Source organism: Bubalus bubalis, chromosome 23 (assembly GCF_019923935.1).
Source record: "Bubalus bubalis isolate 160015118507 breed Murrah chromosome 23, NDDB_SH_1, whole genome shotgun sequence".
In the NCBI taxonomy this organism is placed as follows: domain Eukaryota; kingdom Metazoa; phylum Chordata; class Mammalia; order Artiodactyla; family Bovidae; genus Bubalus; species Bubalus bubalis.
The window spans coordinates 36,440,353-36,466,075 of NC_059179.1; the positions used below are offsets into that span (position 1 = coordinate 36,440,353).

Here is a 25,723-nt window from a genome sequence, read left to right on the forward strand (position 1 = left end):
TTTGGATACAGTTTGCTATACTTAATGAAAAATAGTCTATGTCATTCTCAACTTACACTTCTTCTACTAGAGCCTTGGAATAAATCAAATATGGAAAAATAAATATTCGGTGGCATTCTGAATTTCCTCTCTTTATTGTGCCCTTCTTCTTTCATGTGCTCTATTTTAAATGCTCCAACACCTCCAACACTTACTCCAACACCTCTTGGTCAAAGATACTCAACATTCTCAAGTGGACTGAATGTGCTTCTAATCGGTTTTGCAATCTTGCTTTTTTTTTTTTTTCCTCTCTGAAAGGAGTGGGGCATGGCTAGACTTGATTTGGGGGCCATTGGTCTTGATGCATTTAAGTTACTATTTTATGTTTTGCCAAAATCAACTACGAGATGCTTTCTGCGACAGGCCCAAACCTCAGCAAACAGTCCTTGGATTTTGGTGGCACCTTCAATGCAGGGTAGTGAAGGACAGGAAGCAGTGAATCATTTTTTGCTTTTAGTGCTGCCAGAGGAAGCCAGAGAAGATAAAAAGTTTGGCCTGTTCCAGTACTGGGGCAAATGATTGTGTTTCTGGGTCACTATGTTAAACTGAGATCACCCCAAATGGCATAAACACTTGCTTGGCGTGATTTTTCTTGTTTTGGCTGCACCGAGAAGCAGGTGGGATCTTAGTTCCCCGACCAGGGACCAAACCCACACTCCATGCAAAGGAAATGTAGAGTCCTAACCACTGAACCACCAGGAAAGTCCTGGCATGAGTTTATAAGAATCTCTCTAATGAGTTGTCATGGAACATCCTTCCCCCTGTTTATCAGTAATTTATTTTCAGACTGTCAATTTGGTAACTCTCATGTGCTTCTATCTCTGAAGAAAAATGCGATCTATGTTGGTGAGAAATGAGGCTGTTTACAATTTAATTTATGTGTTGCACATCCACGCATTCTTCACTGAAGGCTACCCTTGTTAGCTCTGGTAACTTCCATTTCCTCTTTGGTCATCTGAAACTAATTAGAGATGCTGTTTATTACAGAAGTAATCAATAGCTTTCTACAGTAGATTACATAGAATCCGACCTCTATGCAATTAGTCCAATGTAGATACACAGATACCTTAATTAAAACAAAATATGCTCTGAAGAGATATGTTTTCACAGATGACTGGAATTCCAAGTATTTCAACACATTTAATGTGTTTATTTAAAGTACGAGTCTTTATGAAACCTTTCACTAATCGAATTTGTTTGATGAATTTCCCTTGAAAACATTTTGAAGTGAAAAAACTCGGTACTTAGTATTATACATTTATGTTTATTAACATTTGGATATAAATGTACTTCAAACACCAACAGAGCTAAAAGACTATGCCTTCATCTTGGGTTTAACAGATTTCCCGCCCTAGTAAGTGGATTAATTCTTACAAGGCAAACATCCGTGGGCAAAGGGAATCAGGATGAAATGGGCACTGTGGGTTTCCTCCTCCATCCACTCTACTGATGTCAGAAGAAAGCCAACTTTTCGGATACTCTATTGGGTGAAATTTCCTCGCCTCTGTTCAGTTGCAAAGAAACATGGCTACTAGCACTCGATCCTTGTCGATTTCAAATCTCAGCATTTCAACCAGACTTCAGAAGTGCACTTTCGGGGCTATTCACTGAAGGAAGAGAATGATGGAAGGGACGTGCAGTTAACAAGTCAGATGCCTTATATCCAGAGTCCCTGTTCTGTGTCTCTGGGCCAACTTATTTCCATGGACCTAATGGTGACCGTGACTCTCTTTATCTCCCAAACTTTTTTTCTTTTTCGCAGTCAGTCACAGTCTATCACGGAGGACACAGAACACAGTGCGAGCAGGTATCTGATGACTTCAGACCAAACCGATCTACAGAGCGGCCAAGCCATCACAGTTGAAAGTCAAGACAATCCTTAGGATAAGAGCTGTGTATCCTGGGCATGGATCTGCTTCAGAAGACAGGGCAGCACGTCCTGTCTCCTGTCCCAGTCAAAGCTGCCATTGTCAGGTAACATGAAAACCAAGGCCCTGGTTTGTGTCAGCTGGCAACGGTGCCATTTGTAGCGTTTGTAGAACATTGACGAGTGGCCACCAGTTTTCCCACAGGTATGCACGCTTGTGTTTCCAGAAATGATAAAAGACAATGCTTGGCTGCTCTATTTCCTGCTGCCTGTCCACAGTAACGTGATGCAGAGCTTTCTGCTAAAGCATGAGGCTCCTCAGAGTCTGCTGTTGAAGACCTGTCTTCGAGAAGTCAACATCGAAGCTAACGCTACTTATGAGAGGAAAACAAGCTCCATGTATTTTGTATTAAACCACCGGTAATAAAAAAAAAAAAAAGAATACAATATCATTACTTTCAAAATATAGAAAGTCAATAGTTGAAATCATTTAGTAGTAAAATTTTTTTCTACATATAACCTCATACATGTAAAGATTATTAGAATGATGCTTCAACTATATTTGACTCTTGTTAGTGTAAGGGCTTCTCACTCAAGTAAGGCTTTGGAGACTGTCTCAATGCTCAAGGTTCTGCGAAGTCTCACACCCACTCTCATTCTCTATTTTGACTAGGAGACAGACATTACGTTGAATGTGGCAGGTGTGTTTTTTGTTTTCATAAGAGAGTGCAGAGCTGTTTACTGTACATAAACATTAGCGTGGAAAACGCTAGTACATATAGAAAGAACACTGGTACAAGCTTGTTTGCACAAAGTCCATCAAGATTGTCATGATGAGAATCTTCACTTTGTGACAAAAAAAGTTTGGCTTCCACGTACCACTGCCATGGTATGGTCATGTCATCAGAAAGCAAACCTATTCCATGAGATATAGAAGATTCTTTAGGAATACTGACTCCTTCTCTAGCTAGTCAAAACCAGAGTGAAACTGTTAAAAATCATCATCCTTATCAGGATCTTGAAAGCCAAGGCTCCAGTCCGCTTTACAGCCACATCAACAAACCATCTCTTTACAATCCAGCATGCCCCAAAGCCTTCTGAGTGTGGAATGTAGCACTGTATCGGGGGATCCCATAAAAGCCTTAAGGATCACAGGAAGCTTTCTTAGAAAAAAAAAAAAAAAAAGAAAAAAGTTCCAGTTGGATGAAACTGTTTTAGCAGTGTCTCAACTGAGCTCCTAAAACTGGAATTTCGGATATACAAGAAGACAGGAAACAGATAACTTGGTTTTTGTCTTTTCACATGTCCATATGGTTCTGTAAATGCAGCTACGATGCTTTGGCCAAAGATAAAGACAATAGGGTGGACAGGGCAGTTACCACCAGGGCCAGCAGTGGGCTCAGACCGCAGCTTGGAGGAGCAGCCATTGATTTTGTGGTTATGTGGCTGGAAGCCCCAGAGAGACCATCCTTTTCATAATCACGCTGTAAGAAAGAACGTTTTCATTATCACCCACTGCATGTGTTTGTTCTATCACGGCATATTTTAGCTGCACTCTTTCCCTCTTCGATCCCTGCCCCCAACTAGCTATACAGTTTACCAAAGCCAACCCAAGATTTTTACCCCTGCTCCTAAGGTCACCCATCAGCTGTGCAACATGGAACCATCCTCCCTTCAGGTATCACTGACTGAGAAGGGATGCTCGCTCGCTCTCTATCATGAAGGAGGGCAGGAAGAATCATCTCAGGAAGCCTGCCCAGGCAAGTACGGGCTCACACAGAGATGGGTCACAAATCGCATTGGAGCCTGGCAGTGGCCTTTCCCTCCACTGGCTGGTTCAACCCTGGACTTTACAGATGGAGGATCTTGCCCTGCTTGTCAGTCAGAGTCCCAGCCAGGACCCAGGTTCCTGAACTCTCAGTCAGCACAGCTGTTCTTCCCCAGGATGGATTCCTTCACCCCCATCCCTAGGACCTGCTCAATCCCAGAAAACCACATCCTGCCACGATGAGCTATAACTGTAAATTGGGGAGGGTAACGTGGCCTGCATTGGCTACTTCTGGGTCGCTGTGAAAGTCAAAGGAGCAGTCTAGGGGACATCTGGTAAGCAGCAAGAAGTGTTATGTATCTTCTCTGTGCCGGTTGAGCTTATGTGACGGTGATCACAGAGGTTCTCATGGTACCAGGACAATGGTATCTGTGCTGGTCCAGTTCTGAGATGAGGATCCCACACTTGGCGCTGCTTTGAACACCAGCATCTGCACCTGGCTCCGAGGGCAGAGGGACACCAAGGGAGACTTAGATTTTTTTCTGGGCCTGAAACCTTGTTGTCTTTGAGCCCTTTCCCATCACACCCTGTTCCAGGGACCCAAAGGCTCTGTTTCTAGATGCAGGGAGACTCAGAAAGAAACAACTTACATCAGAAAGACAGAGGTGGGTACTGCCTGATATGTTGGATTTCAGCTTCTGTGCCTGGGAAAAGACAAACACACACAATTATTTGTACATACTATGGAAGAGTTGGAGAAGGAAATGGCAACCCACTGCAGCATTCTTGCCTGGAAAATCCCATGGACAGAGGAGCCTGGCAGGCTACAGTCCATGGGGTCACAAAGAGATGGACACGACTGAGCGACTAAACCATTATGGAAGAGTAGTTATTGATGATCAACAGTATAAGACTGTGTCATTGTTAGAAATATGTGAGTCACAACTGTGAGCCCATACATAATTTAAATTTTTGTACTAATTCCATAAATAAAGAGATAACAGGTAGAGAAAATTTTAATGACATTTTCTTTAACTCAATATATTACCATTTCAACATGTAACCAGTATAAAAGATGATTAGTGAGATACTTTTCTACATTCTTTAAACTTTCATACTAAGTCTTCAAAATTTGGTGTGAAAAAAAAATTTGGTGTGTTGGACAAAATACACCTGAGTTTGTACCCGCCCCCTCTCAAAGCCACTGCACAGGTTACAAAAGAAAAAAGTTTTAAAGTCATTTGCAATCTGTACTCATTTATAGTTCTGAATATTAATGTTTATGAAGTGCCTTCTAGGTAAAAATGTTGTAATAAAAATTCTCATTTATCAGTAATATAGAGATAGGTCTTCCTGAATCTTGTGTATTTGTTCATTTGTTTATTAGTTGTTCCAGTCCACAAACACTTATTGAACAATTTTCCAGGGTTGGGCATACAGTGATATGACAAAAAGGCTGTGGTCCTGGGGCTCCTGGGCCTGCCTTCTGGTGGGTAAACCACTCAGCGCTGGGGGGCTCAGGCACAGGGCAGGGACCCTTTGACAGGTCCCTTCCAAGAATCATGAAGGGTATCACAGACCCCAGCTCTAGCCATTTTAAAACTGCTTCCTGGGAAGTTATAAGTTCCTGAGCTGAGAGGGCTTTAAGCTCCCTGTTTTCTCACAAATGGAACAAGTTTCCACTGGGTTTCTACCTGAGAAATCAAGTTAGAGGAAAAACTCCATTGCTCAATTATAATAAAAACTGCTGACCCAATACAGCTCTCTTGTTTTATAAAGGAAGACAAATTAGAGAGCAGAGACGTTAAGTGACTTATTCAGGGTCACAGAGTGATCTAAGTTGTAGTCAATATTTAGAATACAGGTCTCTGAAACTTCTGAATGGAATCGTGCTCTTTCCTGCTTTCCAGTGTTTCTCCCAGAGATACTAGCGTGCTTGACTTTTCATGCGCTACTTGCCCCCCAAATCCACTCAGAGAAACCCTCCTATACCCCCTCCCCCTGAAACTAGAAGCCCTTTGGTAGCAAAAGACAGAGAGTTCGTTTGCCAACAGGATGGCCCTAGTTAAGCATCACACCTGAATCTAGGAGCATCTGGGCAACCAGCTCTATGCGGATGCATTGGCAGGCTGCCTGCTGCAGGACAACTTTTGCAACTTGTTGAAGACATGCTAGGCTGAGATCATGGTATAGTCACACAAGGAGTAATTTATTGACCATAATGCTACTTGGGAGGCATCATAATCTTTACCTATATTTGCATATGCCAGCCGTGAATATGAAATCGAAACCTTTAAACAGGCATCAAGAAAAAGACACTGTGAAGCACCCCTGGGCTGTTCAAAGGTCACTAAATGTTACGTATAAGAAGATCAGAGGGCAAATCAGAAGAGGGATGGAGCCTTCCTCAAAAGCCTACTTTTAATCTATATTAACAGCAAATCTGGTCCACTGCATTGTAACCTATAGAGAATAATATGTAGAACTTTGCACATTTTATTTCTGCTCAAAACTGGAATAGTGCCAGACACCCAAATGGCCCTAAAACATCACATTCTGTCTTTTCTTTTCTAGGTGGTAATCTATAAAAGACATAAAACCTTGCTAAGTACCTTTGCATAAGTAAGAAGTTCGCTAAGACGTCCAACTCTTTGCAACACTATGAACTGTAGCCTGCTGGCGAGGCTGCTCTGTCCATGGGGTTCTCCAGGCAAGAATTCTGGAGTGGGTTGTCAATTTCTACTCCAGGGAATCTTCCCAACACAGGAATCAAACCCATGTCTCCAGCATCTATCTGCACTGGCAGGCAGGTTCTTTACCACTAGTGCCACCTGGGAAGCCCCTAATCTGTAAGAGACATAAAGCCTTGCCAAGGGCCTCTGCATAACTAAGAAGTTCACTAAAACGTGCAGAGAAGGCAGCCTGACTTGTCTGGGATGCATTAATCCTTCAATCTGCTTCTCTGCTATTGTCACAGTTAAGCTACACCTCTGTGTCCTAGACTGCAGTGCCCACCAAGAGATCCAAGGGCTGGTTGGGTTTCCCTCCTATTTTGTTCTCTATGATTAGCAACAGACTACAGTGTTTTTCTCTTTGTTTGCACCATCTGAGAGACTCACTGGCTACACTTCTAAGTCACTTTAGGAACCTGCTGATGTATTAGAAAAAATGCCCATCTATATTACCTGATTGTAAAGGGGCTACCACCAATGGAGTTTAAAAGGTCTTTGTGCTCTGCTATGCTTAGTTGCTCAGTCGTGTTCAACTCTTTGCAACCCTGTCGCTACTTTAACTAATTTTCTTAAATGGATTCTGCATTGACACAGGTAAATTCTGGTCCTCAACTAGTCACTGAGAGTTCAACTGTGTACAGGATTACAGTTGTACAACTGGGTAGACACGCCCTGGTCTAAATTCCTAGGCTCTTGCTTTCTGTCTGAGAATGGTTGAGATGACTGGTCAAATCACACAGGAAAATACATGGAGATCAACTCCAAGCCTGTGAAGGCTCTGAGCTCTTCTTCCCTGCAAGGCAGGCCTCTTGTTGGCCTCTGTCTAAAGCAAATAGTCAACTTCTGGCCTTGTCTCCCTGCAGCCCGATGGCTTCATTAAAGCTAGAGGCAGTAACTTCAAGCTCATCTGGCTTCAAGAACTATTCTGTGGGCAGAACTGGATGAACTGCTGAGGGAAAGTAACCATGTGCCACCAGGCTTCTGCAGAGTCTCTGAGAAAATGCCTTCTCTCCTGTCACACCCATGACAGAAGCACTCAGCACCCCAGAAGCATAGCAGTCCATGTACGCCAGCTTCTAAATACTCTGCTTATATACTGAGTTGACACTGCTTCCCATCGAGAGGTTGCGGGAGCCCGGAAACCCTCACAACCTCAGAGGCAGGGCAGAGCAGACCCTGAGTTCCACCAGAACCTCATGAGAACCGCAGTAAGATCTGTGATGTGATTAGGAGGCGGAGGGAAGATAACACCTGCATAAATGAATCAGATTGCACACAGACATGAGATCTTTTAAAATCCCACACCAAACCTGGGCTGGAGGGCCAGTGGTCTGCTGCTTGGACTCAATGGTGTCAGCTGGGTGTCCAATGCCTCTAAGGGTTCATGAGCTGCAGGTGGAGGGGCAGAGCCTGGGAATTTATACCTGTGCATATGCACTAGCAGTGTGCATGCTTCTAAGTCCTGTATTCATTCTGAATCCCTCCTGTGACCAGCAAGGGTCAGAAATCCCCCTGTGCATATCCAGAGCCCACTTAAGAAAATCCAGCTCTTGAAGTCCCTTGTAGAAGCCCGAGCAATCTGTTACTTCCACCATGAAATTAAAAGACACTTGCTCCTCGGAAGGAACGCTATGACAAATCTAGATAGCATATTAAAAAGCAGAGACATCACTTTGCCGACAAAGGTCCATACAGTCAAAGCTTTTTCCAGTAGTCATGTATGAATGTGACAGTTGGACCATAAAGAAGGCTGAGCGCTGAAAAATTGATGCTTTCAAATTGTGGTGCTGGAGAAGACTCTTGAAAGTCCCTTGGACTTTGAGGAGATCAAACCAGTCAATCTTAAAGGCAATTGACCCTGAATATTCATTGGAAGAACTGACGCTGAAGCTCCAATACTTTGGCTACCTGAAGCAAAGAGCCAACTCATTGGAAAAGACTCCAATGCTGGGAAAGATTGAAGGCAAAAGAATAAGGGGGTGGCAGAGGATGAGATTACTAGATAGCATGAGCAACTCACTAAACAGGAGTCTGAGCAAACTCAGGGAGACAATGGAGGACAGAGGAGCCTGGCCTGCTGCAGTCCATGGGGCCGCAGAGTTGGACATGACTTAGCGACTGAACAACGACAACGATCCTGAGTGCTTTTTAAAGCATCAGCTATCACTGTCTTACTAGTCAGGTCTGACAAATGCAAACAGATACAATTACAGGGCATCTCCCACTTTTAGCTATTACAAAGATTATTTACATATTTTGAACATGGCCTCAATTGAGGAAAATTGGGACAGTCCCAGGAAAACTGAAAACAAAACAAACCAACAAAAACTTGAGACCTTGCAAAGTATAAGGTAAGGTAGAAGAAACTGGAAAAGCACCATTTCCAAGTCCCAAATTGATAAAAGCAGGAGTGTAATAATGGAACGCATCCCATCTGCCAAGCCCTGCTTATTAAGAAGACAAGGGACTTCCCTGGTGGTCTAGTGGTTGAGAGTCTGCCTTCCAATGCAGGGGTCGCCGTTCTATCCCTGGTCTGGGAACTAGGATCCCATATGCCATGTGAAGCAGTCAAAACAAAGAAAGAAAGATAGGAAGGGGCCCAACATAGAGCTTGACTAGCTAGATCTATCTAGACACCAAACCATACTGTCTGTGGCTTTAAAATATGATATCTTTCTCTTTAAAAAAAAGGGGGGATACAAAGGAAGAGAATGGATTTCAGTTTTTCTAAAAGTCAATTTTAACCACAGTTCCAGCATATTGAAAAATGAATTATTTAATCTCTTTTATGAAAGAGGGTTTCCTATCACCTAACTGATAGTGATGTGGTTATGGGAGAAGCCTCCAACTTGGGGAAAACACCACCACCAAAACATGGGACCATAAGGTTTTTATCCTGAAACAGTGAACAGGCTGCTAGAGAAATCCATCCACAAACCAGTAGCTTTTCTCTCTTTCTGGAACTTGGTCTTTAGGCTCTTCACAACCCTTGTCCCTCCAACAGTCTTATAAGACTGTCACTGGCAGTAATCCCCAAGTCCAGGCATGTCACATAATAGAATTTTCATGTCACTGTAATTGCTGCCAGACTCCACCAGTCCCTGGCACTAGAGGGTTAATAAATGCATTAGATGCTATTAATCTCTGTTACCTGGAGTCAGAAAATGACTCTCCTGCTTTTTAACCCTGTGATTAGCATTTGGAAAGCCTGCCTGGTGCCGACTGCTTTCCTGTACAGAATGCTCAGACATACATAGAGTCCAGAACTCTTGGTCAAGCTAACTCATCAGGCACCGCATGCCCCACGCGTTCTGGCCACAGTGGGCTCTCGCGGAGCCTCGGGTGGGATCAGGCTTTGGAGTTGCACACTTGCTCTGTTTACAGAACTGGAGGCTTAATACCATACCCACTTGCAGCTTGGCTTTTGCTGCCCCAGGACTCCATTTCTGTAGAGAAGCCAGTGTTTAACCAGTTTTATTTTCTGAAGATTTCTCTACTCTCCTCCATGTATAAGAAAAGCCAGTTTCTGCTCTACCTCCAGAAAATAAAACTGGAGGAAGTTGCTCAATCCAATAGCAACAGATTGCCCAGGCTGCAGCCAAATGGTCATAATTAATGATGCTTCTGGTTCTTTTCTCCCTTGCTTTACTGATTAGAGAGATTTGCTATATTAAGAACCTGTTTGCTTAATGACAGAATACAAGCAATAAACAGAGAAATACACAGACTGTAAAATGCAATCAACTTTGCTCTCCAGCACTCACTAAGTACCAAGCTGTATCTATCACACTTGTCAATACCAGTTTATCAGCATACGAGCCTCTTCTGCAGCACAAATTGGACCGTTGCTAGGGAAAACCATCGCATGAGTTCTTTCTGAAATAGTCCAGAACTCAAAGCCACTTCTCAATTTAAATCTGCACATTTTATATTTTCTCATAAGACAAAGCCTAAGAAGGCTGTGTACCTAATTTGAAGGATAATAGAGCAATCACTTATTACTTTCTCATTTTTCACACTGCATTTTAACAAAATGGATTCACCCAATTATAGACATTTATGGGTACACCTTACTATATAACAATTCTGTATGTGCACTTGACACATATTTGCCCAAGTTAATTTCTACACACACAAAGAAGACAGAAAAAAGAAGTTGCCTGCTTAGCGGATCTGAGCAAAGTAACAGTCATGTGCCCAGTGGCACACTTTTCAGCTTTTCGGATTTTGCCTGTTGACTTTGGGAGAGGCAGGAGATGTTTTATTTCTGGTCAGGTCACAAGCAGTTGGCTAGCCTTTCTAAAATCCCTGTCCCTGTCTGTTTTGAAACTCACCTTCCAGGTGATTTGCTTTTGCTACGAACTTGGTAACAACCGTTTGCAAGCACTGGTCTGAATAATGTGTAGTCAAGTCAGTGTGTAAAACAAGTGGACACATAAATAAGGTCTGCTCTAAGCCCCTGGGTTTGGGTGTTTGTCTTTCAGAGCCTATGTTCAGCTGTTTCCTCCAAGCCGATTTCTGCCAGCCCCACGGGTTGGGAAGGGGCGGAGGAGGGTCTGTGAGGAGGGTACAAATGAGATGGGAGTGAAATAATTCTTGGGCAGCTTTCCTACCACGTCTCGTCTACCTACTCCCTCCAAGACACTGTGTCTGCATATTCCCTGAACCTCAGCCAAAAGGCTTTCATTATATTAAGCTCTAAGAAGACCTTATAAAGATGTTTCACTCAGTACAGGTTTCGGAAGGCTCACTGGGTGCCAAGTTTAGCTAGTCTGGCAGGCTCTGGGCAGGTTGAGGCCGGTCATAAGAAGGGGTGGGGAGGGGACTGGAGGCCTGAAGGCATACTTCCTCATCCCAAGAAAGCACAGGCTCAGATCCCAGTTGGGCTGTTTAGACAAGGCCCTCCAACAACCAGAGTGCAGTGAACTCAAATGAGGCCAGATTGCATGTGTGTGTGTGTGTGTGGTAGCCTTGAAGGTGATGTGGATTCATGTTCTAGAGTCTAGAAGGTCTTGGATTCTTGGTACCTGTGGGTTGTTCCAAGTGCAACATGGCAACTTAGGTTGAGTTTACGGCCAAGCCTGAGGAACTTCCCTGGTGGTCCAGTGGTTAAGACTTTGCCTTGCAATGCAGGGGGTGCAGGCTCAATCCCTGTTGGCATTAGTGGTAAAGAACACGCCTGCCAATGCAGGAGACATAAGAGATGTGGGTTCAATCCCTGGGTCGGGAAAATCACCTGGAGGAGAGCATAGCAACCCACTCCAGTGTTCCTGCCTGGAGAATCCCATGGATGGAGGAGCCTGGCGGGCTACAGTCTACAGGGTTGCCAAGAGTCGGACACGACTGAATTGACTTAGCACGCACGGCCAAGCCTAGAGTAGAAACTTCCTAACCTGACAGCACTGGGGGCTGGGCCCTTGGTCATTTGAGAAATTAAGTTAAAGAGCAAAATCACTAAATCATTTTAAAATTACACATTTGTATCCATTTTTTTTCTAATTTAGAAAACTCCTTTTTTTATTTTTTTTTAATTTTATTTTATTTTTAAACTTTACATAACTGTATTAGTTTTGCCAAATATCAAAATGAATCCGCCACAGGAAACTCCTTTTTTTAAATCACTGTGATAAGAACACTTCACATGAGATTTACCCTCCTAAATTTTTAAGTACAACACAGCACTGTTATGGGCAGGCACAAGGTTATACAGCAGATCTCTAGAACTTACTCATCTTGCATGAGTGACCCTGCATCACTGCTGAACATCTCATGCTCCCCTCCCTCAGCCCCTGAAACCCAAATTCTGTTCTTTGCTTCCATGAGTTTGACTATTTTAAATACCACTTGAGAGTGGAATCATGCAGCATTTGTCCCTGTGATGGGGATGTTTCACTTATCATGAGGTTCACATCCTTGCATATTGCAGAATCTTATCCTTTTTTAAGGCCAAGTAATATTCCATTCCTTCCAAAGAACACCCAGGGCTGATGTCCTTTAGAATGGACTGGTTGGATCTCCTTGCAGTCCAAGGGACTCTCAAGAGTCTTCTCCAACACCACAGTTCAAAAGCATCAATTATTCGGCACTCAGTTTTCTTCACAGTCCAACTCTCACATCCATACATGACCACTGGAAAAACCATAGCCTTGACTAGACAGACCTTTGTTGGCAAAGTCATGTCTCTGCTTTTCAATATGCTGTCTAGGTTGGTCATAACTTTCCTTCCAAGGAGTAAGCGTCTTTTAATTTCATGGCTGCAGTCACCATCTGCAGTGATTTTGGAACCCAAAAAAATAAAGTCTGACACTGTTTCCACTGTTTCCCATCTATTTCCCATGAAGTGATGGGACCAGACCTAGGTGTCCTTTGGAAGCAATGATGTTAAAGCTGACACTCCAGTACTTTGGCTACCCATGCGAAGAGTTGACTCATTGGAAAAGACTCTCATGTTGGGAGGGACTGGGGGCAGGAGGAAAAGGGGACGACAGAGGATGAGATGGCTGGATGGCATCATCGACTCAATGGACGTGAGTTTGAGTGAACTCCAGGAGATGGTGATGGATAGGAAGGCCTGGCGTGCTGTGATTCATAGGGTTGCAAAGAGTCGGACATGACTGAGTGACTGAACTGAACTGAATATTCCATTGCCTGTATTGTATCAAACATTTTAATTTAAAAATTGAATGTCATGCATTGACTGATTTTTGGATACGTAATCAAGGCCACTTTGAAAAGTTTTTTAAAGAAAGAGTTTGCTGACTGGAATTCCCTGGCTTATATTCTGCCTAAGCTACACCTATCATTTACAATCTGCAACATCCAGTTTTCATTTCTTTAAAACAGGAATGACTTTTGTTTGATACCCACCAGGGAATCTCAGTACACAATTTCCATATACTTAAATTTTTTTTTCAGTCTTTTATTGTTGATTGGCCTACACCTAATCCAGAGCCATTTTTCAATGGAAGGGGAATTTACGCTGTAGCCAGCTTATTTAATTAAAATAGGTAAGCAAAATACCAAGTACAACTGCACCTAAAGGTTTGAGAACTGATCCTGAATCTTTCAAGCTTGCATCTCCATTGGAGAAAGCAAGGGGCCCAGGTGAGCAGGAGAGAGGCCCCTAGTGTGGGGCATTCAGCCTGCCTTGGGCATCGGATATTTACAGGGGAATGGTGGAGAGGTTGGCTTATGTTGGTGAATTGGTTAAATGTGGGTCAGTTAGAACTTCTAGAACTGACTGAGAACTCTAAATTGAATGATTTAGAACTCACTCCTGGTACCAGCTTGATTGATATGGTATGCTATAAAGAACACAGGTTAGGAAGATCATGTCCTGACTTTTCAACCATCATCTATAGTTATAATAACCGCACCCTGCTGCCCACTTCACAGAGTTGTGAGAATCAAACGTGATACTCGTGTTGGAAGAGCTTTTAAAATCCAAGTTGCTGTTGATGATCTCTGAGCTCTTCTGTGGTCTCTATGCTGAGTGTTCTTGGATTCAGGCAGGGGTGGAAAAAATGCAAAAGCTTCAGCTAATTTGCCTTGTGGACGTGACACTGAATAGAACCGGCTCGTGATCTTCTGTGTTTCCTCGGATTTAAAAATGAATGCGATGAAAGAGATACAGTCCTGTAAGATATATCAACAGTCCTCCATTAGCTAAGCAGTCCCTCGGGCTGGCCTGTCAGTCTCCCGCACACCATAAAAGGATGTCTGCAGCCTGGCGCTTGTAATTTAACACTAATGGCAGGATGGCAAGGAGCGCTGTGTGCAGACACTGTCTACAGCAGGGAGCTTAACGTGGCACTCGGCCTGGCCTTTCTTCTTTCCCTAACTTCACCGGATCATCTTACATCTATTTCACTTTCCCCCAAGTTGGGGCAAACACAGGTTGCCAACTACATCGGAGAACCGTGTGTTTTCATTCATGCTTAATTTGCTTGATTAGTAAAATATTCAGACAAGAAGCAATTATGAGCTGCATTTTAGAAAATTAGGCCCAATTAACAGGAAGATTATGCCAAACATTGCTTGAAACAGACGTTTTGGTTTGGGGGTCGGGGAGGAGCTTTGTGGAGCCAATATTCAGTGATCATGCTGTAACAGTGAACTGGGGGGAAGCCCTAAAAGGAAGAATCTGTTTTCTCAAATGTGCATTCAGAAATGCAAGTGTGCGGACAGCAGCAGAAAAGATTCATCGTGGTCCCTGATGAGAAGTGCATAAAGCCGATCTCATCAGACACGCGTCCTCATCACCATCAGATAATATTTATTAAGCCTCTCATTCTCCTGTGCATTTATGTGCAGCTGAGAGTGTCCCTGTAATGGTTCTGTGACTTATGGTGGCAACTAAGGTTCGATATAAAACACCCAGGTCCGGAGACAGAACGGACCCTGGGCTTTTGTTCACTTGCTGGATGGCAAGACAGAGCGCTCGTGGTGCAGCAAGAAACAAGTAAAGGCAAAAAACTGAAAAACTTTTTAAAAAAACCATGCTTTTAGTAGCCAGAGAAAAATATTCTAGAAAATAGAGGAAAACCAAGTGGACTGATAGTGATAATGATTGTAATGATCATGACTGCTACTCTTGAGTATAGCCTCCATCGATAATGATTCCATCCACATGGTACTGAATGCTCTCCAAGAACTCAAATGACTTTCTGAGGGGGCATTCCCCTTTGGTACAGATCAGGACACAGGGGTTTCAGAGAGGTTGGGATCTGCCCAAGTTTCCACAGCTCTGAGTGGCTGTCCTGAGATTTGACTCTCTTTGATTTCAGTCTCTTCAAATGTAAAACTCATGCGTATTAACTCCATGCCAGACAGGGTGAATTGAAGTTTTAAGTCGCAACCCCATGGACTGTAGCCTGCCAGGCTCCTCTGTCCACAGGATATCTCGGGCAAGAATACTGGAGAGGGTTGCCATTTTCTCCTCTAGCAGATCTTCCCCACCCAGGGATCGAACATGGGTCTCTGCATTGCAGGCAGCTTCTTTCTGTCTGAGCCACCGGGGTACACATTACCTATTATCACCCATAATCCTTAGATCAACGCTTAAGAATAATAAGGGTAAGATGCCTGGGGTCACACAGCCACCATGGACAGAGCCAGCTGAGGGAGCCTAGAATCAACCCAAAGGGTCAGAGGTCAAGCCAGGCCTGGTGGGTTTTGCTCCCCCAAGAGCCCCCAGAGGTGAGCATCTGTCAGATCACACCTAAGGTCCCTGGAGCCAAGGGTCAGGCAGGGGACAGCTGCCCTGGGGGAAAATCCTGTGATGTCTTCTGACCTCCATCCTGAGCTCACACTCTAGCCTTATCCATGATGTGACTGGGCCTCAAACAGGAGGGACGCAGGGGAGGGGAGCCCTTCATTGAACCTCCCCCCAAGAGAACCAGAGCCAGCTTCCTCCCACAAGTGAGCTCCACGGCTCAAACACAAGGCACAGTCTATTATTCAGGGAAGCACCGTTGGTTAGAAGTCCAAAGGATAAAAGGTCAGTAGGGGATACAAGAAATTGGATTTATTTATAGTATGCGATCTAAGTGTGCTCAGAGGTATTCTTGTAGGTTCCCCAGAACAAGAGAACATATTTATAGCCAAGATGGTGCAGACGTCCTATTCCTTTTTATTAAGCATGTTTATTACCCAGCAATTGGGTTAAGCAATTGTCCAACTGCTGAATTACTATCCCTCTGATGGGCCGGCCTCACTGCCCTCTGGACCACAGGGGCTGGTGGCCTGATGGCTTTTCCCAGAATGCACTGAGGGGGCCTACTCTTCCCCTCCCCATCCTTAAGTGGTTATTCTCCCTTTTTGAGAAAAGTAGCAAAAAAAAAAAAAAAAGTTTAGGAGAACACATCATAAATGGGTGACCATATGAAATTATTTCAACTTGAGACCCACTTCCACAGGGTCCACACCCTGTACAATGCCCACGTTCATTTCCCAGATTATTTTCGGATAAAAGTCACTGAGTGGTCCCTCTGTAGAGGTTCCTTCTGTCTCATGGTCAGCACAGATGAACCAAGAGGATAAAATAATGATATAAACAGCTACTGTGCTGGAGGTTCAGTTACTATGCTTAAGAATTTTAATTTGTTTAATTATCACAACCCTCCCAGGTGGTCTGCACATTTCCCCCATATTACAGACGATGAATCCAAGGACTGAGGAGCTGAAACTACTGTCTGCTGCAGTCCACAGGAAGGCCTGATTTTATTGTAGCAAGAAGTCTGGTCCTTCAGTATTTTCTACTTCGAAGCACATGGCCTCTTTTTCCTAAAAAAGCAACTTTGAGAAACAACCATGCCACTCTTGATATACTGTCTGCATGATCCCTTGTCCAGCGTTGGCACAGTCAAGGCTTGAGGTACATTACCTGAAAGTGAACTTGGTTTTGGAGAAAAACAAATGATGGCATTGCTTGACTCTCCAAAGGAATCCAGAATTACTAAGTGATACCCTCCCCTGATATAACATAGGGGTTGTCGAGTGCTGGGGTGGGGAATAAGTGCAGATAGCAGCTGAAGCCTGGAGCACATGCCTGTCCCTGGGCAGCAAGAATGCCCTTCAGCTGTGGCATCAATGCTGAGATGACCCTGACCCGGCAAAAGATATCCAAATGCCATTGGATAGTGGACAGCCTTGTATTTCTCCTAAGCAACACCAAATTTCAAATATAAATTCTCTGGAGCTGACTAAGAAGGGTGTATCATCTCGAGCACGGCTTCCCTGGTGGCTCATTGGTAAAGAATCTGTGGGCCAATGCAGGAGATGCGTGTTTGATCCCTGGGTCAGGAAGATTCCCTGGAGAAGGAAATGGCAACCCCACTCCAGTATTCTTGCCTGGGAAATCCCATGGACAGAGAAGCCTGGTGGGCTACGGTCCATGGGGTTGCAAAAGAGTTGGACATGACTCGGGAACTAAACAACAACAGTCAACTAGAGCCCTGAGTGTGAGACAGAAAAGGAGATAAGGCTGCATCATCTCCAGGGGATGCAGGAGATGGCTGCAGTCACTGTGGACGACCACTCCCTTTTTACTTCTCAGGTGGGCAGTTCAGAGTCAGCCTCCCCACTGTTCACAGACAAGGCTGCTTATAACAGAGTAGAAACAGGCTGTGGAGCCCAAGTCCTCAGATTGCATCTCAGAGAGAAAGGATTCCAGCCACACAGGGCTTCCTCTGATTGATGCCATTTCTCTGTAACAGAAACAGGGCTCTGAGCCAGAGCTCCACCCCCCTCACAACCCCGGAGAAACACACTGCACCCAAGGATTCTGGGACTGTATTCCCAAGGTATGCTCTGCATGCTCCATGGTTACCGGGTTTGGGTACCTGGCCCAGGACCTCTTATCTACTGATTTAGTGGTGGGACGATATACCCTGGAAAACCCCAGAAATACAATAACACAAACTATAATTCCAATGATAACATGACACAATGCCTTCTCCCTGATATCGTATGCCAACACTTTTATTATGTATAATGAGGAATGTGAAATCAATCCTGAATATTCATTGGAAAGACTGATGCTGAAGCTGAAGCTCCAATACTTTGGCCACCTGATGTGAAGAGCCAACGCACCAGAAATGACCATGATGTCAGCAAAGATTGAGGACAGAAGGAGAAGGAGGCGGCAGAGGATGAGATGGTTGGATGGCATCATCGACTCAATAGACATGAGTCTGAGCGAACTCCAGGAGATAGTGAAAGACAGGGAAGCCTGGTGTGCTAAAGTCCATGGGGTTGCAAAGAGTCAGACAGGCTGAGCGACTGAACAACAATGATAGTGTACAATTGTATGATCATGTGGGCTTCCCTGGTGGCTCAGACGGTCAAGAATCTGCCTGCAATGTGGGAGACGTGGGTTCGATCCCTGGTTTGGGAAGATCCCCTGGAGGAGGGCATGGCAGGCTACAGTCCATGGGGTCACAAAGAGTTGGACGTGACTGAGCAACTAAGCACAGCAGAGCAATTAATAATGTAGGGCTCCCCATGTTGGCACTCATACCACAGAATGGTGAAGTAGGGGGTTATCTGGAGGCATTTATACAAGACTTCACAGAGTTCTTCGAGTTCTGAACTTCTTAGAGTTAAGAGCTGGGGTTGAAGTGGTGAGATCAAGGGGCTATTTGTAAAATGCAGAATCTTCTTAAGAGAAAGCCAATTCACTCCCTGTTCCTACTGAAACTTTATTGGCCTGGCTGCCATTCACCCCGTGGGGGCCACAGGCTTATTCCAGCTCTAGGAGATTAGGGATTTAAGAGGGAAAAAGGGGAAAATTATAACTCAGAGAGACTGTACTCTGTGCGCTTAATTTGCAGGGCTTTGTGGCTGAGAAAAATAGATGTCGCGATCTGCCTTTGTTGAGAAGGTGACATCTGGGTTCATTAAAGGTGTACAATAGATTTGGATAAAGGCTATTTTTCTCAGTCATTAAATTGGTTTTTAGGAACTTTACACTCTCCTTCATTTGAACAATTATTAAACTATAAAATAGAATTGCACAATTGCTAAAATCGTAATCTGAAATTTTACAGCCAGCTATAAAATGCTATATTATTAAACTATACTGAAGATGCTCAAGCCCATTACAACTTTTTAAATGAATTATAAAACCCTTTACTGCTGATAAAATAATCTTAAATTACAGTATTGTGGATTCCAACAATATGTTGAACTGAAGTCAGCTACCATGCAAATATGCCAATCACAAAGAAATCATTACTTGAATTAAGTTTGCAGAAGCCCGAAATCTGATAGCATCTGATTCAGCAAGGCAGACAACACCTGATGTTTGTAGGCTTCTCAGGAAAGCTGGTCCCCTAGGGAGGTGCCTTTCCTCTCCCCATATTCCTTCAACCACAGAACCACCAACAGTCAGAGCCTCTCTTGTTCAAAGGCTACACAGGGGACACTTAGCAGAGCCCTGGGGATTGAAGAACTGCTTATGATAACAGCAAACTTCTCCCCTTAAAGTCACTCCATAGGTGAGATTTTTAAAATGTCAAATGTTTTGTTGCTGAGTACCTGCCATCTGTGTTATGTTATGGGCTCAAAAATTCATACATTGAATTCCTAACCTTCAGTTATCTCAGGATATGACTATCAGTGGGGTGGTCACATAGGTGACAGTGGATGGAGACAGGGTCTTTAAAGAGATAATTAAGTTAAAATGAGGCCATTAGGGTGGCCCCTCATCCAATCTGACTGGCATCCTTATACAAAACGGAAATTTGGACACACAGACTTCAGGGTGTGCACACACAGAGTAAGGACACAGCAAGAAGGAAAGGTATCTACAAGCCAAGGAGAGAAGCCTCCAGAGAAACCAAACCTGTTGACACCTTGACATTGGACTTCCAGCCTTCAACACCGTGGGAAGGACTGTGTTGGCCAAAAAGTTTGTTCAGTTTCCCTACTGAATACATTTCTGTTGTCTTACCCGCTCAGTCTACGGTACTTTGTTAAGGCTGCCCCAGCAAATGAACACAAGGGATGACGCTGCACTCTGTGCGACAGGGTGATGTGCATATGCACCTACTAGGAAGCCTAGGCTCCGAGATGAAATTCCTGTGTTTTGGTACCCATTTTACCCTGCAAGCTTCCATTTCCAATAGGCTTTGACTACACAGTTGAAAATGTGTTCTGGCATGCTGGATTGTATGGCAGCCTTAACAGAGTCCTCCCCAATTCTGAACTCTGAATTCAAGCACTCTCCTGGATGAAGGGCTTTGTAAACACTCTACAAGCAGTTATTTCCAAAAGCGTTTTTACAACAAAAGCCTATTTCCTCCCGGGGCTACCGTGGGTGGATTCTGGCACCTGAAGCTGGGAAGATTAAGTCCCAGGAGGTCACTGTCAGTCTCCACGCTGTGAGAGTAGCTGGGCCCATCACACAGGGCCCTGGGGCCACTTGGCAGTATGATCCCAAGCTCTGTCACCAGGCTGCTGGGGGAACCCAGGGGCCACAGCGGGTGGGGGGCCCTGAGGTTTCGTGCTTCTGCTAAGGGAAGACCACCCCCACTCCTCCAACTCCCTGCAGCTCATTTCTCCCAGGACATAAACTCTGTCTGAGCAGGAGAGCATTCTGCAAAGGAAACTCCAGGTGCAGCCAAAATTTGGATTTTTGCTTTTTTTATGACACACGAAACAACAGTAGGTGCTAGAAAACACTGTGTATTACACAGAAATGACGGCAGCCTCACAGAAACCATAAACCAAGCGCCACAAATAACATACCGCACCAAGACTGTTTTCTTAAACAGAAGGCCCAGGAAATGGCACCCAGAAGTCACATTCATCTAGATTCAGCGCATGTGCTGAGGGCTCAGTGCTGATCCGTCTGGTACTGGCCTCATGATCCCAGTGGGACCCAGCCCTTCCTAAAACTCCCCCAGCCTCAAAGTCCAGGCAGGAGAAACCCAACTGCAGTTTGGTCTAAACACCTCTATTCATTCTGGTTGCGGAGTAAAAGTCTTTTGACATGTCACCAGCAGGGCACTTATCTGGGATGCTGGCTGGGTGAAATTATCACTCAGACGGGCTGAGGCCTCAGAGGAGGCCCGAAGGCCGCAGTCACCTGCGGGTCCCTGAATGATGAGAAGCAGGTCAAATACTTCTGTTAACACTGCTTAGGACTCTATCACGGGCCTCACTCTGAGGCGAGTGTGGCCTTGGGGGAGTTAAGTGTCGCAAATTGGGCATGTGGTGGTCACAAGAGCCCCTTTTCATTGCTCTTGCTGGCACAACTTAAAAAGATTTGGTCCAACGCACCCGTCTGCTCTTCCATCTCCTGATGTTCCTCACCACACACAGGAAAGAAACCCGAAAAGACTCTCACACACCGCCATCTCCCATATTAGTAGAAAGAGGGCTTTTGAAGCAGCCCTCATTTCCTGGGCGAGTGTGTATGCTCATTCGTGTCTGATTCTTTGCGACCCTATGGACTGCAGATCGCCAGGCTCCTCTGTCCATGGGATTCTTCAGGCAGGAATACTATATTCCAGGAATACAGGAATACTGAAGATCCTCCAGGGGATCTTCCTGACCCAGAGATCGAACCCGAGTCTTCTGTGTCTCCCACACTGGCAGGTGGATTCTTTACCACTGAGCCGCCTGAGTGGTCCTCCACCAGGGGTGAATATGTCCTGCAGGGGACATTTGCTAAGTGTGTGGGTCCACTTTTGGTTGTCACACTTGGGGAAAGGGGCTCTTGGCATTTAGAAGGCAGAGGCCCGGGGTGCTGCCCAACAACCTACCAGGCACAGGGCAACCCGCACAACAGAGCATCACCAGGCCAACAGGTTAACAGGGCTGGAACTGAGCAAGCCTGACCTACAGAACTCTTCTGTTCACAGCCAAGAGGTCACTGAACAGCCTTTATGGAAGTTTCCACGATTGAATTTTTAGCCAGTTGGTCAGAGAAGCAGGTGGCCTGGAGACCCCTGAAGTTTGGCTGGCATCTGAAGTGGGCAGTCTTGTTGGGACCGTGTGCTTAACCTGTAGCATCTGTGCTAACTCGGGGGGCTAGCGTTGGAATTGAGTTGTACCGCAGGACACCAGTTGGCATCAGAATAAGCATCATTACCTTTCTTTATGCTGGTTTATGAACCAGTCTGGCACCTCAATCTGCCAGATGTTCAACAAGAATTTAGGGACTGATTTAGTCTCTACTGAATGAAAAATGTTATCCAGAAACAAAAAGGTAAAATGTTCTGATTTACGTATTATACAGTATAGCCAGTTAAAAAGGCACAGAGGAGAAATAGGCTGCTGTTCAATTTCTCTTCTCCTGATCAAGCCTCTCTGTGTCTCAAGTCTATCATCTGAAAAACGGGAATCATAACAGTAGTAACCTCATGAAGTTACTATCAAAATTGAATGAGTTTATATACATACATACATATATATATATATATGCACACATACATATTGTTGTTCAGCTGCTCAGTCATGTCCGACTGTTTGTGACCCCATAGACTGCAGCATGCCAGGCTTCCCAGTCCTTTACCATCTCCTGGAATTTGCTGAAACTCATGTCTATTGAATCAATGATGCCATCCAACTATTTCATCCACAGTCACCCTCTTCTCCTCCTGCCCCCAATCTTTTCCAGCATCATATAGCATATAAATATATTTATGTAATGTGCTTAGAATAGTTCTTGACCTGCCGAGAGAACCATTTGCATATTTGCTTTATTAATACAAAACCATAAAAAGCAGAGGTGATGAAAGTTACCAAAGAAAATAGCTCTAGGATCTGTCATATGAATAGATTTTAATGTTTCCTAAAGTGGGGTTGGGGAACCACTTGCATATGGGACATTATTTAGTAGCATAAAAACATTTTTATTACTTTAATATATATAATGATTTTTTTTTAATATAGAGAGCTATTGCATTGATTCTGGTTTCACAAATGTTATTAACAGTATACCTATTAATAGACATTGAGTTTAAAGATAAATATTAGGCAAATAAGAGCGCTGGTGGAATGCAGAAACAGGAAAGACTGCAAACTCCTGGTCTTTGAGGCTAAGAGGCAGGGTTAGCTCTCAAACACTATCTTTTTAGCAAATAAGAGTGCTTCCTTTTTACCAGCGTGTCACCTCTTCCCAGTGTCAGCACTAGTTAAGGAGATGTGGCAACGGCCTAGGGCAGACAGTCCTACTCTGACACCCAGGCTGGACCAAGACCTGACTAGTGTCATGGCTCCAAGCTCACAGCACCGAGAATCTGCTTTTAGGCAGTTCTCTCATGAGACTCCTGGGCATGGAGGGATGGAGCTTCAGACAGTTCTAATCCCAGGTCCTTTCTTTATTGCCTTGGTTTCCTTTCCTTCTTGGCTGGCTGTCCATAGAATATTCCTTCCCTTCCCCTCCTTCCTTAGGACATCCTACAGTAACCACATAGAGGAAGCAGCAGGATATCATGAGGTTCAAACCCTTTTTGCAAGTCAAGGAAGCAAAACCTAAAGGGCTCCATCTTTCCTCATCCATGCCCCGCCCCCCCAGCCCAAACCAGAGAACAACCTTCCTGTATGGCTCCAAGATCCAGAGCTAAAGCTCATCAATCATGGTAACAGCGGCCACCTCCAAGTGCAGAGGGCTGGCTAGTCACGCTGAGCCCTCTGCACAGTGGCACTGGTTCTCTAATCCTCACAACAAACCCCAGAGGTGGGTGATAACTTACAGGAGACATTTAGAGACAGTAAGAAATATGCCCCAGGGCAGAGAGCAATGGGAAGTGACTAGGAACCTCACTCAAGTTCAACCAACTCCAAAGCTGGAGCTCCTCCCAGCAAAGTGACTCTTAGGCTGCCAACCACAGGCTGAAAAGGAGGCACCTGCAAGGCAGCTCTAACCACTGGCAAGCATGGCATGAGTCCAGGGGACAAGTCCGCCATGCAAGGGGCCGGGTGTGGAATAAGCATCTCTCCCAGCAGTCAGCCTGTGCAAAACCCCACCACCCTGGCCTTGCTCTCCAGCGCCTCTTCTCCACAAGATTAACGGGATGCCAAAGCACCCCATTGCTCTGCTAGCATAAATTGCAAGGAAAACATTTAGAATATTGATTAAGTGCTTCATGCTAGAAGATTTAAATTTACCTCCTGTATTTCCAGGATTAGCTGACATAATGGGGTCAGTCTGCTGGCACAAATGATTTACAGAACACCCATTGGCAGCTTTCCTTTTAAAACTCAACACTTAAAATTTTCACTTGGTCACAGCCAGCAGAGCCCTGGGTATTTAGCAGGGTTGGATAATTGCCTTCTTGCCATATTGAGACTTTTGGGGTTTGGCCTGTCTGTGAAGAGCTTCAAAATCATTTCCAGTCTGGTCTGGCCCTATCCAGGCAGATGGACTTTGTTTAAGGTCTGATGAAGTACTGGGGCAATGGAAGGGTAAGGCATGCTGTTTTTCCAAGATGGAAGATCTTCTTTCAGGTAGAGATTTTTGCAATATTCTAATATTCAATATTCAAACATTCTAATATGTATGAGTTAAAGAGGTTATATGCAGAGGTTAAAGACAGCCAAATTGCATCACCCCCTGCTCCTACTGGGCTTTCCTGGTGGCTCAGCTGGTAAAGAATCCACCTGCAATGCGGGAGACCTGGGTTTGATCCCTGGGTTGGGAAGATCCCCTGGAGAAGGGAATGGCTACCTGCTCCAGTATTTTGGCCTAGAGAATTCCATGGACTGTATAGTCCATGGGGTCACAAAGAGTTGGACATGACTGAGCGACTTTCATTTTCACTTTTCGCTTTCCCGCTCCTACTACCAATCTGTAAATGTTGTGCTACAGCAAACAAGGGGCTTCCCTGGTGGCTCAGTGGTAAAGAATCCTCCTGCCAATGCAGGGGACGTGGGTTAGACCCCTGGGTTGGGAAGATTCCCGGGGGAAGGAAACGGCAACCCCTCCAGGGTTCTTGCCTGAAAATCCCATGGACAGAGGAACCTGGGCTACAGTCCATGGGTTTGCAAAGAGTTGAACACAACTTAGTGACTAAACAACAACATACAAGTGCCCAACGCATTTCTATAAACTTCAAACTGTACTTGGCCAAAAGAAGGGGCTGTACTGAGAGGCCAGGGAGGTGCAGACCTAGCCTGAAATCGAGTGAATCCAGGTGGTCTGCTCCAGAAAAAAAATGCCCACCTCAAAGTCTTTGCCCTCGTGGCGCACAGAGGGCCAGCACGGTCCTTCTCAGGGCTAACACAGTCTTACTGCCAAAGAAAATGACATGATTGTTGAAGGGGGGAAGGGACAGCCAGGCTTTGCATTGCTGACTTTAGGAATAAGCATTCTTGCAAAAATTATTCATTTAGATCCTGCTCACATCTCCTTTCTGATTGAAAAAGTTGCTCTTATGAATCCTTTCCTAGAATGCTGCCTTAAAAGTCCCACTAGGATGAGGGGAGGGGACTTGAACCTGAGATCCACAACTGCTGTCCCTCCATGTCTCACTCACAGATATATTTTTCTGGTTCATAAAAACAAACTGACTTTGGATGTCACTAGCCATGTTCCCAAGAGTCCCTACCAAGTGCCCACAACCACCTGACCTCCATCCTGCAGCTTTGGCTCTGAGCGTGTGCCCCACCTATCAGATTTTCTTCTCACAATCACACATCACATCTCCTTCCAAGAAAAGGGACAGAGGCAGTGAAGATTTCTCAAGGATCCTCAGCACTAGTCCCAAGGCTATATCCCCCAGTCTGTACAGTCTTATTTGGTCATTGTAAGCTAGGGCCGAAAAAAGGCTACTTTAAGAGGTTGTCACTTTAAGCCACCAGAGTTAA

The 25,723-nt window shown here is 44.7% G+C and overlaps 1 protein-coding gene across 4 annotated transcripts in view; it reads right to left on the reverse strand.

Annotated features, from left to right (window-relative positions):
• Positions 1–265: 265 nt before the first annotated feature.
• The window catches only part of GFRA1 (GDNF family receptor alpha 1), a 230,299-nt gene continuing 204,841 nt past the window's right edge, over positions 266–25,723 (reverse strand). For all 4 annotated transcript variants that reach the window (XM_044934905.2, XM_006071673.3, XM_006071676.3 and 1 more), the window contains 2 exons: positions 4,325–4,378; positions 266–3,390 (listed from right to left, as the gene is read on the reverse strand). In XM_044934905.2, coding sequence (XP_044790840.2) covers positions 3,235–3,390; positions 4,325–4,378 — 210 coding nt within the window. In that variant the 3' untranslated portion in view covers positions 266–3,234. The remainder of the gene's footprint in view (positions 3,391–4,324; positions 4,379–25,723) is intronic.